The 17,143-nt window shown below is 40.4% G+C and overlaps 1 protein-coding gene across 1 annotated transcript in view; it reads left to right on the forward strand.

The window, feature by feature from the left end:
• Positions 1-17,143, forward strand: part of baz (par-3 family cell polarity regulator) — a 423,470-nt gene that overhangs the window by 256,715 nt on the left and 149,612 nt on the right. Inside the window, exons 8-13 of the mRNA XM_080283282.1 lie at positions 5,014-5,243; positions 6,374-6,616; positions 6,946-7,048; positions 7,652-7,860; positions 9,272-9,502; positions 13,816-13,941. Of these exons, the coding sequence (XP_080139408.1) occupies positions 5,014-5,243; positions 6,374-6,616; positions 6,946-7,048; positions 7,652-7,860; positions 9,272-9,502; positions 13,816-13,941 (1,142 nt within the window). The remainder of the gene's footprint in view (positions 1-5,013; positions 5,244-6,373; positions 6,617-6,945; positions 7,049-7,651; positions 7,861-9,271; positions 9,503-13,815; positions 13,942-17,143) is intronic.

A 17,143-nucleotide genomic window follows, 5' to 3' on the forward strand; every position in this document is an offset into this window, starting at 1 on the left:
TTACTTTCTCTATAATAATTCTTCCATATACTTTCCCCACCACACTCAATAAACTTACTCCATAATAATTTTTGCATTCACTTCACTCTCCTTTATGCATTATACATCCATAAAATCATTGACATTTCTGTACATTTGAACCTTCGAATATCCTCTTCCATTACCCCCCTGGTCTCCCTACTGTACAGCATTACATTTCTAACATACGCCACATACAAGGATCCCTTAGCATGGAGGGACAGATACTCCTTGAACTTCCTCTTACCACTACTTTCCCCAGCCACAGAGCTAGTTCCAGTCCCACCTCCAGTATGTAACACGTCCCGCAAATAACAAAACTCCTCTACACTCTCAGGAGACTCACCATTGGACCCTCAAGTTTTGGAAGTTTTTGCTCAGTTGAATAAAATTGTCTGGAGATGCCAGGAATAAAATGGAAAAATGTGTCATCAGAGTAGAGGGGATAAGAATTAAGATGATGATTTCCAACATTAAGAAACAGATTTTTCCAGGGATAATATGAAGTGAAGAGATCTGTTCATGCAGCATGCCTTGAGTTTCTACATGTTGTTTGAATGTGTAGTCAGATCTTTTATTGCACAAATGGTTGGAATGCAGCAGTCATAGATTGCTCACCTTTGGTTTTCAACATTCATTGTTTCTTTAGTGAAAATATTGTATCATGACCAAGCTCCCTTATGACTTTTAGAAAACTAAGAAATTGGAGAGTACTACTAAATTCACTCACTCGATGTAGTGCTGCTGTCGGGTGTCTGCCTTTTCCTCTCTTCCATCCTCCATTCCTTCCATCATCTTCTGTCTTCCTTTACTTCATTCTTTCCTTGTCCTTCTGCCTATGGGTAACTTTACACTCCCTCTTCTGTCTTTCTTTCCTTCATTCTTTCCTCTTCCTTCTGCCTGTGGGTGACTACACTGAGTGACAAGCCAAATGGTTTCCTGTACATCAGGAAACCATTTACTACACTGGGTGGTAACCATGTGACCAAATTTTGGCGCCTGGTGGTTTAGTGAGTAATTATTGCGCTTCAATCGGATTGAGCCGGTGAAGGTTTATATCCAAGGGGTGGTTGGGGTTGATTGCTCATGTAATGCCACTCAGGGATGAGTGAGGCTGGTCACTCTCATCTTAAATGTCGGAACTCACTGCTTAGTCCCAGGCTCGTATGCTTCTCATGGGGCAATGTAGGATTGGATGATGGATGGATGGACTACTAAATTTTCTAACATGTAGATATGATAGTAAAAGTAGGAGGAGGTGTGTGTGTGTGTGTGTGTGTGTTTTATGCAAGGAAGAGGGAACCAAAGGCTGAGCCTGCATGAACATTCCTTCCAGGGAAAATATATATATATATATATATATATATATAAATAAGGGAGCCAAATTCAAGAATCATTCATTTTTGAGATGCCTGGACACACTGCATTTGAAAGACTGGAGATCATAGGAAGTAGGAAATACAGACAGAGGGAGACAGTTCCAGAGTTGACCTGTTGCATAAAGGAAGGACTGGGAGTAATGGTTAACCCTTGCATTAGAGAGTTGGACAGAAAAGGGATGAGAGTCTGTCGCTAGACAGGTGCTATGTGCCCGTTGTAGAGGTGGAGGGATGCAAGCAGACAGTTCAGAGGAGCAGTGACCATTGAAGTAGCGATAGAAAAGAGATAAAGAGGCAACATTGTGGCGAAGAGACAGAGGTTGAAGAGAGCCAGTAATAGGAGGAGAGTTGATGAGACGAATAGCCTTTGACTCCACCCTATTGAGAAGAGCTGTATGTGGGAAGCCTCCCCACACATGAGAGTTGTACTGTAAACAGGGGCAAATAAAACCCTTGTATAAAGTCAACAACTGTGCAGGGGTAAAGAAGGCACGGAGTCGGCTTAGCACACCTACTCTCTTGGAAGCAGATTTTACAAGAGATGCAACATGATCTTTCTAAGGTAAGTCCCGTGTGAATGAAACCCCAAGCATGTTCAAGGATTATGCACGATTGAGCTGGATATTATTAAACATTAGTGGGTACGCCTGTGGAAGATATTGACGAGTTGATAGGTGTAAGAACTTAGTCTTTGATGCATTAAAAACAACAAGATTATTTTTACCCCAGTCAGAGATATGAGCCAAGTCAGACATTAGGTGTGCCATAGCCTCATCCCTTGTTTGTTGAAGTAACTGCTGAGATGGACGTTGTGGGAACCAAATGGAAAGGTGAAGGGTGGAATCATCAGCATACGAGTGGATAGGATCAGATGTACAGCCTAGAAGATCATTGATGAATAAAAGTAAGCGAGTTGGTGAGAGGAGAGAGCCCTGAGGAACACCGCTGTTGATAGATCTAGGAGAAGAATGATGGCCGTCTACAACAACAGCTATAGAATGACCAGAAAGGAAGCTAGAGATGAAGGTACAGATAGAAGGATAGAAACCGTAAAAGGGCAGTTTGGAAATTCAAGATTTATGCCAGACTCGATTGAAAGCCTTTGAGATGTCAACTGCAATGGCAAAGCTTTTGCCAAAGTCCCAAAAGGAGGATGACCAGGAGTCTGAAAGGTAGGTGATAAGATTGCCAGTGGAGTGTCCCTGACGGAACCCATACTGACGATCAGAAAGAAGGTTGTGATAGGAAAGATGCTTTAGAATTTTCCTGTTAAGAACAGACTCAAAAAATTTTGAGACACAGGATGTTAAAGCAATTGGACGATAGTTAGAGGGTTGGGAATGGTCACCCTTCTTTAGGACTGGCTGAATGAGAGCAAACTTCCAGCAAGAAGGAAAGGTACAAGTTGACAGACAAAGGCGAAAGAGTTTACCTAGGCAGGGTGTAAGCACAGAAGCACAGTTCTTGAAGACAACAGGAGGGACTTCATCAGGCCCATATGCTTTGCTAGTATTGACGCCAGTGATGGCAGATAATACATCAGCTGAAAAAATTTTAATGTCAGTCATGAGGAAGTCAGAGGGGGGGAAGTGATAGAGGAACAGCACCGGAATCGTCTAAGGTGGAATTGGAGGAGATAGTCTGAGCAAACAGAACTGCTTTATCAGTAGAAGAAATAGCTACAGAGCCATCAGAGCAGAAAAGAGGAGGGAAGGATGATGAGGTAAAGTTGTTAGAAAGGTTTTTGCAATGTGCCAGAAGGAGCAAGAAGAATTTGAGTTGGAGAGTTGAGAGCATTTATTATTGATGAAATTATTTTTAGGAGAGCAAAGAACAGATTTAGCATGATTCTGGGCAGAAACATAATAAAGATGTGATTCAGGGGTGGGTTGGCTCCGGTACCTTTTGTAGGCCCTCTCCTTGTTGTGGACAGCATTAGAATAAGCGTGATTAAAACAAGGCTTTCTTGCATTAGTCAAAGGATATGAGAAAGGAATGAATGCTTCCATGCCGGAGAGAATAACCTCTGTAATGTGCAAGACACACTCAGATGGCTCCCGGTCATGGAAGCAATAATCATTCCAGGGAAAATCAAAGCAGTACTGCCTGAGGGCCTCCCAATCCGCAGCTCCAAAGTGCCACAGACAACGTTTCTTTAGAGGGTCCACAGGCCGTACCGGTGCGATAGGACAGGTTAAGGTAACAAGGTTATGATTGGAGGAGCCCAACGGAGAGAAAATATTAACAGTGGAAGCAGAAGGATTAGTTGTAAGGAAGAGGTCAGGTCTGTTGGAGCTCTCTCCATGGTGGTCAGGGATATGGGTAGGGTGCTGTACAAGCTGCTCTAGGTTATTTAGGATAGAAAAGATGTAGGCTTGTTCACCAAGTGGATCAATGAAAGGAGAGGAAAGCCAAAGGTGGTGGTGAACATTGAAATCTCCTAGAATGGAGATTTCAGAGGAAGGAGAAATGGATAGAATGTGTTCCATCGTAGGACAACAAGATTATTAATGGCTGTGGTAAATGATTGTGTTAGAAAACAAGGTATTGAAGTTGATGAGGACAAGAAACAGAATTGTTTGGATGAATCATGTACAGAGGAGCACATGACAAGGGCTTGGTACCCTATGAAGTGTGTCTGTTTTTGGCAGGTGTTTGTGAAGCACATCTGTAAAAAAAACTATCCTCAGAATTTCTTGCCTCTGACATGGAGCCAGTATTCCAGTGAAATGTATAAATAAATATGTGGTCCATTTCATTTGGCATACATTTGTCTTGCTTTTTCTTTCCATGCTCTTTGGACCCTACCTTACTCCATCCTAAGGTGGAAAAATGAGGTTAGGATCATGATGATATTAACACATCTGAATTAGTGTCCATCTGAGTTAACCTTTCCACTGTTGTGACAGCAACCTTCTTTTGGGTACTTCATTGCTAAATGTTGCTCTTGAGTCATTATAAAACTGCTCGGAGGTCAGAAATGAGTGTATTTTGTGCATTTAATCCTCAGTCATTAACCATAATCATGACTTGCTGAAAACTTTCACTTAAAGTAGCTGTTTGCCTGTACATATATTGACTTTTAATCCCCTCAGTTTATTGACATACCTGTAATTTTAATTTTATTCTTGCTACTACTGTACCAGAATATTTTATATGGCTTAGGAGGCTCTGCCACTTAGTGCATTGTTTAGCGAAGGCCACGTTTAACTCTTCTAGCATGAAAGGTTCCTCCCAACCTGAATAAGGCCCCTGATGGTAGCTGTATTACATGCTTCATAGTTGTGAGGTAGTTAAGTCAAGACTTATTGTACAGGTAAGGATATAAATATCAATTCTCTTCATTGTGATACATAATGAGACTGTGAGAAATAACTCTTGAAACAAGCAGTGTGATTTTCAGAGCCCATCAAACCTTTCGTAGTGTTATTTATCTATATGTATCCATATACCTAGGCTGCTTCCCCCAAAGAAAGGGGGGTAGCCAAGACAGGACAACACACTCCCTATTGACTCATCCACACGCACATTTATTCATATCTTAGCCCCAAGGGGGAGCTGTATATAGTATGTAGTTTTTATAATTGTGCAGCAGGTTTTTCCTCTGATTTGTCAGTAGTGGGTGGTGGGAAGACCGCGAGTGTGGCCTCAACACGTCGGGTGGCAGGGTCGGGACTGTCATCACGGACACAGGCAGTCATCCTACAGAGCAACACCCGCAAGTTGGGTCGCCGCCTCCACATCAACCTGACCAAGGGAGGGCATGGCTTGGGCTTCTCCATTACTACCAGAGACAACCCAGCTGGTGGTGAAGCTCCTATCTATATAAAAAATATCCTTCCAAAGGTACCTTTTTTTTTTTTTTTTTGATGTCCAGTACTGTACATTATTTGAACTAGTCTCATTTTGTCGTGTCTCCACATTGCTTTTATCCTGTCAAATTTTGAACACATGGATGTCCATTGTGTGCACCACTTCCTCTTCCTAACTGTTCCGAGTAATTATATGTACTTCCATTTGGAAAACTAAGCTTTCTGCATCCTTTTGACCTCTACTCTTCACTTCATATGTACGTCCTATTGTCTTCCCATCGTCTTTCATAAAATGATCTTGTGTCTACTTTTGCCTCTCGCAGTCTCTGTCTGTCTGTCTCTCTCTCTCTTTCTCTTCCTCTTCCTCTTTCTCTTTCTCTCTCTCTCTCTCTCTCTCTCTCTCATCAGGTAAGTTTGGTAACTCTTCTTTCTCTAGCCGTTCGTCATAAGACAGTGCTCCCAAGTTTGGTAACATTACTTTGGCCATCATCATGTCTGTATGCTTTCATGTTCATTAATGTATTTCTTTGAATGTGATGACAGTACCAGTGCTGCATATTCTGATCCTGGTGTTATGGGCACACTTTATTTCGCTTAACATTTCCCCATCAGTATAGTAAAAATTCACTAATATGTTAGTCAACATTCCTTATGCTCCTCCAGTGTGTTTCTTGTTCTCATGGTACGTCATCTTGTATAGCCATTCTTAGGTCTTTCACTTCATTTTCCCTACTGATATTTGGAAGGTCTCAGTTCTCACACCAAAGGTCCAGAACCAGTTAGACATTGATAACATGACCTCTTTTTAGTCATTTATTGTGGCAAAGAAAGTTTTTGTTAGATGGTTAGTTTATTGGAATTTGAAGTTAGCTGGTTAGTTTATTGGAATTTGAATATAAAGTTGGTGGCTTTGAGGATGTATAGTAGTCTAGTTTTTTGTTAATACAGTTTGGAATTTATGTAGTATAAAATCCAGTGAAGAACTCCTTCCCATCCATTTTACCCACTGGTGGATATGTTAGTAGTACATGAAGTGCACACCAGAGACATTTTTGTGACAGTGTAAATTGATTCATTAAAATGTTTTGCAGTAGCATCATGAAATTTTAAGTTGTCAGATCATCTCGCCAAAATACCTCATATTTCATTGTTTTGTACTTGCAGGGTGCAGCCATTGAAGATGGTACTCTGAGAATTGGTGACCGTTTATTGGAGGTGAATGGTGTTGAGGTGACTGGGCGCAGCCAGTCCGAGGTGGCAGGGCTCCTTCGGCAAATACCAGTTGGAGGGGCAGCTAAACTTACTGTGTCACGACAGGAGCAGCGAACTGGGGAGGCAGGAGGCACCATGAGTGAGGCGCTAGAAGATGCTGACAAGCCATCCAGCCCTAAACTACCCAGACAGATAGTATGGGATACTCAGTATTATTTCTTACTGGCATTACCACACATGCCATGGATGTACAAGTTTTAATCCATTACATGGTTTAGGCCAACATTGTTAGGGAATTCAGTTGGATATACCACAGGTCTAAGTATGCAGTCTTGTTAGCCTGTTTTTTTGTAGGATGCAATTTAATACTCAGACATCAAGCTACCACAGATAGAGATTTTTTTATGGAAAATGTAGTGAAACTATTGAAGAATATGATATAATTGTCATTTTCATAACTTCCTGAACTTTTCTGTGTTGGAATTATAAGAATTAATTTATTGCTACCTATGTCTTCGGAGCAGCCAGCTGAGCGAGCCTCAGAGGACAGTCTGATGTTTCCCTGGAGACAACGAGAGATTCTCATGTTTGAGATTCCAGTTCATGATTCAGAGAGGGCTGGGTTAGGTAAGTGTGTCACATGTTCAGGGATACAGTAACAATTGTTAATACAGTACAGGTACTGTATTACCAGTATGTTGAACCATTTAAATGTATGCCTTTGGTTGGTTTATGTATACTGTACTCCCTTTGTTTTCATATCCTTAGAATAAATTTTAAGTTCAGGTCTGTTTCATTATATGATCGGGTTTTGTTCCATGAAAACCAGTTACTGATCAGTTGCTATCAAATGTAGATGTGGTAGCGATTATACCGATAAATGAAATTGATGATCGAAAATTTTAAAAATTTTACTTTCTACGGGCTTGTAGTGATTGTATAAGTGAAATCGGCAATATTATATAGAAAAATCCATCCATCCATCCATCATCCAATCCTACATTGCCCCATGAGGAGCACAGGAGCCCAGGGCTAGGCATTTGGTCCTGCATTTAAGATGAGAGTGAAAATTGCTAAAATTTTATGATTGTGTCAGCAAATGATTATGTAATGGTTGATAGTAAAATAAGGGTAGCCTATACAATATCCTTTGATGTATGTAGATTTTGAAATTCTTCATGATTTTGATATGATGTGAATCTATTATTAATTGCCTTTCATGCATTACAGGTGTGAGTGTGAAGGGCAAGACCAGCTCTGGCCCCAATGGGTCTGTGGATTTGGGTATCTTCGTTAAAAATGTTATACATGGGGGTGCAGCCTCACGTGATGGCCGTCTCCTTCAGAATGACCAACTAGTCAACATTAATGGTCTCTCTCTGTTGGGTAAACCAAACAGTGAGGCTATGAAGACACTACGCACTGCCATGCATCAAGAGGTTAGCATTGAGATAGAGATGAAGAAGAGAAGTTTATGTTAGGACAGGATAGAGAAGAGAGACTATACCTCATACCAATTAATCTGGCCAGGCATGTATGGCAACACTGTTCCTGCCGAGATTCTGATTGGCTTGAGGTGTTTGTTCGATTTCGTTGTTGCTTAAAGGGATGGTCTCTCTATTATCAGATGTGATACTGAGTTTGTCGACAGTTCAATCGTCAAAAGCAATAAGAAATCCGTTATACACTTAACAACAATGAAATTTTCGTAGGAAGATAGAGATATGAGTTAACAAAGTATTATAACAGTCCAAGTCAAGATCAGCATTCGAACAATTCTTTTAAATCTCTGACACTCCGTATTATAATAGAAAATTAAGGAAACCTGCTTAATCTAAGCGTTGGTATAACACACATTTAAAACTTAAGATCAGTACGTACTGTGATAATTGAGAAGATATAATGAAATAGTTATATTTTAGCCTACTCTGATTTTCGCGATATTTTCAAACCTCCCTCCCCGCAGAACTCGTCTCTTCATTGGAATTTTTATTTATTCAGAGTTGTGGCACGATTTGAGGGTGCGGACTGATCTTAAGTTTTAAATGTGTGTTATACTAATGCTTAGATTAAGCAGGTTTCCTTAATTTTCTATTATAATACAGAGTGTCGGAGATTTAAAAGAATTGTTCGAATGCTGACCTTGACTTGGACTGTTATAATACTTTGTTAACTCATATCTCTATCTTCCTACGAAAATTTCATTGTTGTTAAGTGTATAACGGATTTCTTATTGCTTTTGACGATTGAACTGTCGACAAACTCAGTATCACATCGGATAATAGAGAGACCATCGGTTTAAGCAAAAACAAAATCGAACAAACACCTCCAGCCAATCAGAATCTCAGCAGGAACAGTGTTGCCATACATGCCTGGCCAGATTAATTGGTATGAGGTATAGTTATAGACATAGATGGAGATGGAGTATGGAAAATGCTTTAGATGTAGAAAGATGGAAATGCGTTGAAAGGTTCTTGAATATTTCTGATTTGGATGCGAGCCCTGTGGACTGCAGGTTGAAATTAGCCAACCCCCATGATCCACCTTCCTCCTTTCAGGAGATAGGGAGGGGAGTTGAGGAATTATAACTGAACAGGTGTATAAGTTCCACAGTGTGATGGTTTCTCACTCCAACACATTATAGAGGGTGACATGGATGTGACCTTCATATGTATTAAGTAGACGAAAGGTATTTAGAGGTTTAGAGATAGATTTATTGTAGTATGTTTGTGAAATTTGTACAGTCTATATAACCAGAGTTCAGAATTGAAGGATCCTGTAGGATAACAGCAGATAGTTTTCAGAAATATAAATAGTGGCTGTACAGTTCATGAGAAGTTTCCCCTGCAGGGTCCCACTCCTGGCATGATCTCTCTCACTGTGGCACGGAGAATCGACCAAGGTCGTGCAGAACGGTCTAGTCCCTCTTCAGCCAATCGATCAGGGCGAGAATCTGCCAATAGCCTCCTTACTAACTCGTCGGGCACAGAGACTTTGGGTGGAGCCAAATCAGCTCCAACAACACCAACACCTGATCACCACTCGGGGGCAGGGAGCCACTTTTCCGATGGGTTGAACAAGGTGAAGTTTGGAAAAGAAGGAGTTATGGAGTATTAAGCAACAATGGTAGTTTTTTATAGCATATAATCATAGAGGATTCTAGAATATAAGGCTATTAATAAAATTTTTATGTGCTTACTGTTATGAAATTTTTTTTTCATGACATATGTAATTTAAAGAAAAACTTATGGAGTCTTAACTGGATTGCCTATACTTGTTTAACAGTACTCTTGACACCAAATAGGCCTGTGGTAAAGTCCAAAACTACTCATTTTTAATGTTCTGTCATGCCCATGCCCCTTAGCATCCCGTTGCAGAAATTGTAAATACAGTAGACCCATGCTATATCAAATTAATTGGGTGGGAGGGGAAGCCTGGTTTGATAAAGCCAAAAGTTTGATAATCCGAGGTCCCCCCCTCCCTCCAGGTAAGGATTCAAATACATGATTGAAAATAAATGACTACATTATCATATTCTAGTTCTGTAAATGAAAACTATATACATTTTACCTAACGTAGTTCATAATTTTGCCCTTTTTCAGCTTATTTCATATACAGTCATACCTTCTAAGGTAGGCAGTTCTAAGTTGCTCATTTCTAAGAAACACAGTAAAAAATGGTGGACAATATCGTATTTCACGCATCATGCACAAACGATCACTGAAAAACAACACTTATCATGTCCTTCACAGTCTGACGTCATCATTGGCCACATGATAAAACTAGTTGCTCATTGGTGGAGCACTAGAACTAATTTCTTATTAGCTCATTTCTCATTCGTTGAGTGCTAGAGCTCATTTCTTATTAGCTCATTTCTCATTGGTGGAACATTAGAACTTGTTTGTTAGCTCATTTCTCTCTGGTGGAGGGAGCATTACAACTCGTTTGTTAGCTCGTTTCTCATTGTTGGAGCAGTAGAGCTCATTTCTCATGGGTGGAACTTATTTCCGTTTCACCACAGTACCCCTCAGTCTTGCACCACATTCTTAACATGTTGGCTCTGCTTTTTTCATGGCATTATGGCTGCCCCAGGCCCCTCAACAAGCCCTGCAGCAGACCTCCTACGACCCAAGGGAGGAGCGAAAGCCAAGAAGGATTCATTTATATTTGCACAAAAGCTAGGGAAAAACAAATGTTTATAACAGTCGGGGTATTTTACTTTTTTTCTTTCACTAGGAGTAGGATTTACCGCTATTTCGAATGATTTAAAATTTATTTTCCACTGCAAATGATCTCTAACCCATACTTGAGGTTGAAGTCAAATATGAAATAAAATCCTTGCAAAATACCAATTTTTTTTTTTTCTCACTATGGGAAGGATTTACCCATATCCATCCATCCATCATCCAATCCTATGTTGCCCCATGAGGAGCGTAGGTGCCCGGGGCTAGGCAGTTCGTCCTGACATTTAAGATGAGAGTGACCAACCTCACTCATCCCTGAGTGGCATTATGTGAGCAGTAAACCCCAACCACCCCTTGGATATAAACCTTCACCGGCTCAATCCGATTGGAGCACAATAATTACCCACTAAACCACCAGGCACCAATATTTGGTTATATGGTTACCACCCAGTGTAGTAAATAGTTTCCTGGTGTACAAGAAACCATTTGGTTTGTCACTCAGTGTAGAGTCACCAATAGGCAGAAGTAAGAGGAAAGAATGTAGGAATGAAAGACAGAAGAGGGAGTGTAAAGTCACCCGTAGGCAGAAGGACAAGGAAAGAATGAAGGAAAGAAAGATAGGAGGAGATGGAAGGAAAGAAGGATGGAGGAGAGGACAGGGCAGACACCTGAGAGCAGCACTACATTGAGTGAGAGGATGGTGAGCGCCCCCATCTACCACAATATTTCGAATGATTTTGAGACTGATTTCCACCGATTTTTTTTTTTTTTTTTTTTTTTTTAACCTAACCTGACCTAATGTAATCAGACTTAACCCCTAACCTAAAACACATTTGTGAAGGAAATGTCATAAAGAAGACCCCCCCATCCCCAATTTGAAGAGTTTATGTCATAGAAGAGGCTGGAATACCTGATGGGCTTGACTTTAAAAAAAAAAAAAAAAAAAAAAAAAAAAAAAGCAAAAGATTATTTCTGATGTCAGCCAGAGACAGACTGTGAAATGGATGACGAAGTGGATGTTACATCAACTGTTTCTACTATGGACTTTGAGGGATTTGATGATGAGGCAATCCTGAATAGTGTTGGTGGTGGCGGCAGTGGAAATGAGTGACCATGTTACGTTTAGAACCCTCCTTAGCCACCATATAGCCTCTGAGACCTACCATTTTCAACCATATTTTGGGTGAATAAATTAAAACCATTTTGTTGAATTTTCATTTAAAATAAGCCTGTAAAACAAGCATGTAACATTAAATATATATCATTTAATGTTACATGGTTGTTTTGCAGGTGAAAATTTAAGAGTATGTACAAAAGAGGGACCTAGGACTGGTGAGCCCAGAACCAGTTATAATTTTTCTCATAAGTTACATTATTTTTAAGATGCACAATGTGTTTGATGTGCTCTTTCATGGTACCAATAATGCTCATCTTAGAAGGTACGACTGTACTTGTCTTGGCAATCCTTCATGACTAATTTAGTATTACAGTACTATAATCTTATCACAACTCAGCAGTCAGGATGGGAAGAGGGCAATTTCAGACCTAGTTGGAGTAAAAAGGGTAGGAAACTAATGATGTACCCCATTTATCGACACTAGTTCAGTATAGTTGACGGAAGTTTGATGGGCTCAGAGGTGTTCAATAAATCCCAAATCCTTTACATTGAGGTTTGATATAGTGAGGGTCTGTTGTAATATATCTCATGTAACAGGGCCACTAGTGGTTGGTCAGCTTTATGCATGTGGTGGGTCTGTATCCACCCACCTGTCCTCCCCTTGCCTGGTTGACATGATGAAATTGTTAGTTGAAGTGCAGTGTTTTGTATTTTCATCAGAATCTAACTGTTTATTTGTTTATTTATTTTTATTTATTTATTTTTTGTGAGAAGGCTCATACTTCCTGAAGATGTTTGTGTCATCTTCAGATACATGGGAAGAAAGGAGGGAAGCAGGGGTTTAGAGAGAGAGAGAGATAGATAGAGAGAGAGAGAGGGTAAGTCCGTTGATGAAATGCGAATATGGATATCCAGCTCTGATTGAAGCAAGGGGAAAACTGCAGACAACTCTGTCTTGTCATCTTCCAGAAGTCAGTCAGGTGCTGTGACCTGAGATGCCAACTTACAGATTCTTGATGACAGGCGAATCAAGCTCAAAAAAAAAATAATAATAAAAAAAAAATAAAAGGAATAATATGCTATTAAATCTAAATATACAATGAATAACTGGTCCAATATTTTTCGTTTATTTTTAGCTCTGTAACAAAAAAAACAAAAAAAAAAAAAGTTGCATCCAAAAACAGGAACCACAGTTCATATTGACCTGTGAGCATAGCGGGTCACTTATACCCATTCATTCATCGTGTGTGTGTGTGTGTGTGTGTGTGTGTGTGTGTGTGTGTGTGTGTGTGTGTGTGTGTGTGTGTGTGTGTGTGCCTCTTGCCCTCAGGCCTTGTCCCTGGCCAGCCTGTATTCCCACAGGTCGTTAAATCAGATGCCTTCGGCCTTTGACAGTGACTTTGGAGTAAAATAGACAATATTCTACCCTCGTTTTTCCTGAGACAGACTATAGTGTGTGTGTGTGTGTGTGTGTGTGTGTGTGAGGGAGCGAGAGAGAAGGAGAGTGAGAGAGAGAGACTCTGAAGTATTGGTAAAAATAGTGTTAAAATTACATTGATTTGCAAGTGATAAGCCTGACTGCTGTAGTGGCACATAATCTTGTGATAAACATTACAGTAAAACCTCAATATAACGGACTTCAGTAGACCAGAATTCGCTTTTATCGGAATTGAGGAGATACCGGACTAAATTCCTATATATCGGAAAATGTCCGATAAAGCTAGAAGCAGTCCGGACTGCCTGACCACTTCAGCTATGTTCACCACAATAAGGTAAATAAAAGACATGTTTATCAGTGTACAGTACAGTATTATTATATATATTATACCATTTGATTAATGTAGTGAAGGTATAACACAGTACAGTACTGCAGTGGTAGTGAAAACAGTCTAAAAACCATTGGTGCAATCCGGACTAATGTCTGATATATTGGAAAAAGTCCGGATTAGCAGGGGGAACTTCGGATGTTGCATTTATCGGAATTTCGCTTTTTTTGGAATGGCTTGGGCCCCATTTAGTCCGTTATAGTGAGGTCTTACTGTAATTGTATTTTGGATTCATACGATAATAATCTTCAGTGTATCCTTCCCCAGCATGAGGACAGGTGTGATGGCGAGAGAGGAGAGTTTATGGACGGTGACCAGTTGGATGTGAGAAATCCAGTAATACAGAGGCTGACTAGTAACAATGGTGCACTTAGGAATGAAAGCTACTATAAGGTTAGTTGATGAAGTTTTGTGCATAATAAGCCCATCCCTGAGTAAGAGAAACATACCATTTGTTTAGCATTTAAGGTATGTTTTTATTTCCGTTGTGGCAGATAAGTTTTTGCCCACCTATAATGATATCCCTGGTGAAGTTTCTAAGCATGTGTATGTCTTTAGTTAAGGATTTAAAATATCTTGTTATAAAACAAGATGATTTTATTTTTTGATGGGTAGGGAAAATTGGCCGGCACTATGAGAACCTTGAAAAACTATGAGTATGGAGACTGCAAGATTGTTAGTGTCCACTTAACGTTGATGTGAAGCTTTAGTGTGATTATGTGTGAAAAATTGTGAACACTAGTAGTAGTAGTAGTAGTAGTAGTAGTTACTGTATAGCCCCAGGTGCGTATTTCTGTAAATGTGAACCCATTGGACTGCAGGCTGAAGATTCCGTTCTCCTGAAGTCCATCACCCTCTTTTGGAGAAATAGGTAAGTATTTGAAGGATGTTTGTATAACCAGGCAGTTGGGCCATCCAATTACATATATCCTGCCACTAAAAGGTATCCCTCTCCAGCACCAGGGTGAGCTGTGAAAAGGGGACTGCTAAGGAACTTACCGTATGTGTTTTGCATAGAGTGAACAAGATAAATAGCAAGGATTCATAATGATGTGTAATGAATGCTGTTGATGAAAGAGTAGAATAGAGAGGACTGAGATGGTAGTTAACGAAAAGAGTAATATGAGTGAGTTTGAAGGTTTGAAGAAACATGGTAAAAAAAAATTGTTGTGTAACCCCAGTCTGTTAGATACAGCAGACCCATCACAAGCGTCCACTCCTGCAGGGACATCCCTTGCAGCGAGCCAGTGTTACCATGCAGCAGCCAGTGCCATGCCACAGTGAGGTACTGGGATTGGCATGGAGGTTTGGTTCCTGGGTGGGTACTGCATCTGCATCTCAACCCATTTATCAAGGGCACCATAGTAAGCTCCATATCATCACATTATTTGGTTGTATGGTTACCACCAAGCGGTGTTAATGGTTTTCTGGGTTACAGGAAACCATTTTGCTTGCCACCCAATGTAGGGCCACAAGAAATTGAAAGAAGAGAAATAAAAAGTGCTTATTTCTATTAAATGCATGCACTGAATATTCCTAAATTTGTATGTTTGTTTTTGATGGTGCCTAGATAGTTGTAGGTAGGGTGCTGTGGGGGGTGGTTGGCCAAAGTCCAGACCCAAATTCATTTTTCACACGAGTTATTATTATAAACTGCGGAATTTGTAGATCACGGCGGTGGTCCAGACCCAAATTACAGCGATTTACGAGGATTGAGTGTACAGTAGTGTACAGGTAGGGTGTTTTTTGGTTTTGTGGTTTTATTCATGGTTTTCTTGGTGTTTAGCATTACTTTGGATATTCCTATTTGTAATTTGATGTCTAAATATGGCAGATTGACCTGAAAACAGTGCCAAAATTAGGAGGGGTACTGTACATTCACTGGTGAATAGGTAGGGTGGTATTTAATTTGCAGTTTTTTTGTGTTTTTTTTATGGTTTTCTTGGTGTTGACAGTTATTTTGGATAATCGTATGTATGTTTTGATGTCAAAATAAGGCAGAATGACCAGAAAACACTACCAAAATAAGGTGGGGTAATGTACTGTACATACAGTAGTGTATAGGGAGGGTGTTTGTTTTTTGGTTTTCAGTGTTTTTTCTGCATGGTTTTCTTGGTGTTTAGCATTACTTTCGATATTCCTTTGTGTGTTTTGATGTCTAAATATGCCTGAATGACCAGAAAACACTGCCAAATTAAGCATAGGTACTGTACAAATAGGTTAGGTATATGTTGGAGGTTGGGTATAGGTAAGGTCTGGGTATGGTAGGGGAATAGTGTTCATCATACAGATGTTGCCTCTACCCAAACATGCCTTTGGCTCTATTATGTCTGGATAAATGAGGGATTACATGTATAGTGTAGGTGATAAGCTAGGTGCCGTCAAGAGTTTTTATGATGGTAGTGAAGCATGTGTAAGGGTAATTGGGCATCCAAGTGAATGGTTCACAGTCGGTGTGGGCATGCGACAAGGTTGTGTGATGTCCCCATGGTTCAGTATATATATGGATGGGATGACGAGAGAAGTAAACATGAGTAATGGAGAGAGGGATGGCATTGATAATGAATGGTGTTGGATGGAATATCTCAAATTTGTTGTATGCTGTTGATGCAGTACTATTTGCAAACACCAGCCAAGAACTTGGTAGACTAGTGTAGAGTTCTGCTGATGTCTGTGAGCATCGTGCCTTGAGAGTAAATGTAGGAAAGGGTAAAGTGATGGTTATTGAGAGAGAAGGGGACTCCCAGTGTGATGTTACAGTGATTGCAGAGAGACTGGAATTGATGAGAGAGTTCAAATACCTGGGTATAGTGATAGAAAAGAGAGGAAAATGTGCAAAAGAAGTGGAAAGTAGAGTGGCACAAAGAAGGAAAGTAGTTGGTGCTATGAAGGCCATGATTACAAACAAAGGCTTGCGTGTCGTAGCTGCATGAGGTCTGCATGAGGAAGTGTTAGTGCCAACTATACCATATGGATGTGAGACTGGTATGGCATGAAAATGAAAAGTCAAGAGTGAGAGCAGTGGAGATGCGACTGCTGAGGAATGTATGTGGAGTGCAGAGAGTGGATAGTATATGAAATATTGTGATTCATGAAAAATGTGGAGTGAGTAAGTCTGTGGACACCAGAATCAAAAAGAGTGTACTGAGACGGTATGGTCATGTGGAGAGAATGGATAACAATAGAGTGGTGAAAAAGGTATATCTGAAAGAATTTGAAGGAGGGAGGAGGTGATGTAGGCCAAGGAGAAGGTGGAGGGATACGGTGGATGAAAGTGTGAGAAGAGAGATATGGAAGTCGGTGAGGTGAGGGGAACGAAAAAAGAGATCGAGCTGGCTGGATGAGTGTCGTGAGAAAAACTGCACAATCTGGGATTTGGCACCCCATAGCAACGTGACAGCATCCAGATTGGCTCAATCGGATGCATTTATGTGAAGCTACGGGGTGTGGTGAATGTTTTTGGCATATCAGATAGAGCCAGGATTCTGAGGGCTTGATTGATGAGTGAAGAGAAGCTTGGGCCATTGGATTGGGCAAACATGGACTGTCTGGATGTTGCTACTCCTCATCCTACCCTAGGGTGGGAAAGGAGGTC

The sequence above is a fragment of the Coenobita brevimanus genome, chromosome 97 (assembly GCF_032717465.1).
Source record: "Coenobita brevimanus isolate Jiangsu-jjx chromosome 97, ASM3271746v2, whole genome shotgun sequence".
NCBI classification, from domain to species: Eukaryota; Metazoa; Arthropoda; class Malacostraca; order Decapoda; family Coenobitidae; genus Coenobita; species Coenobita brevimanus.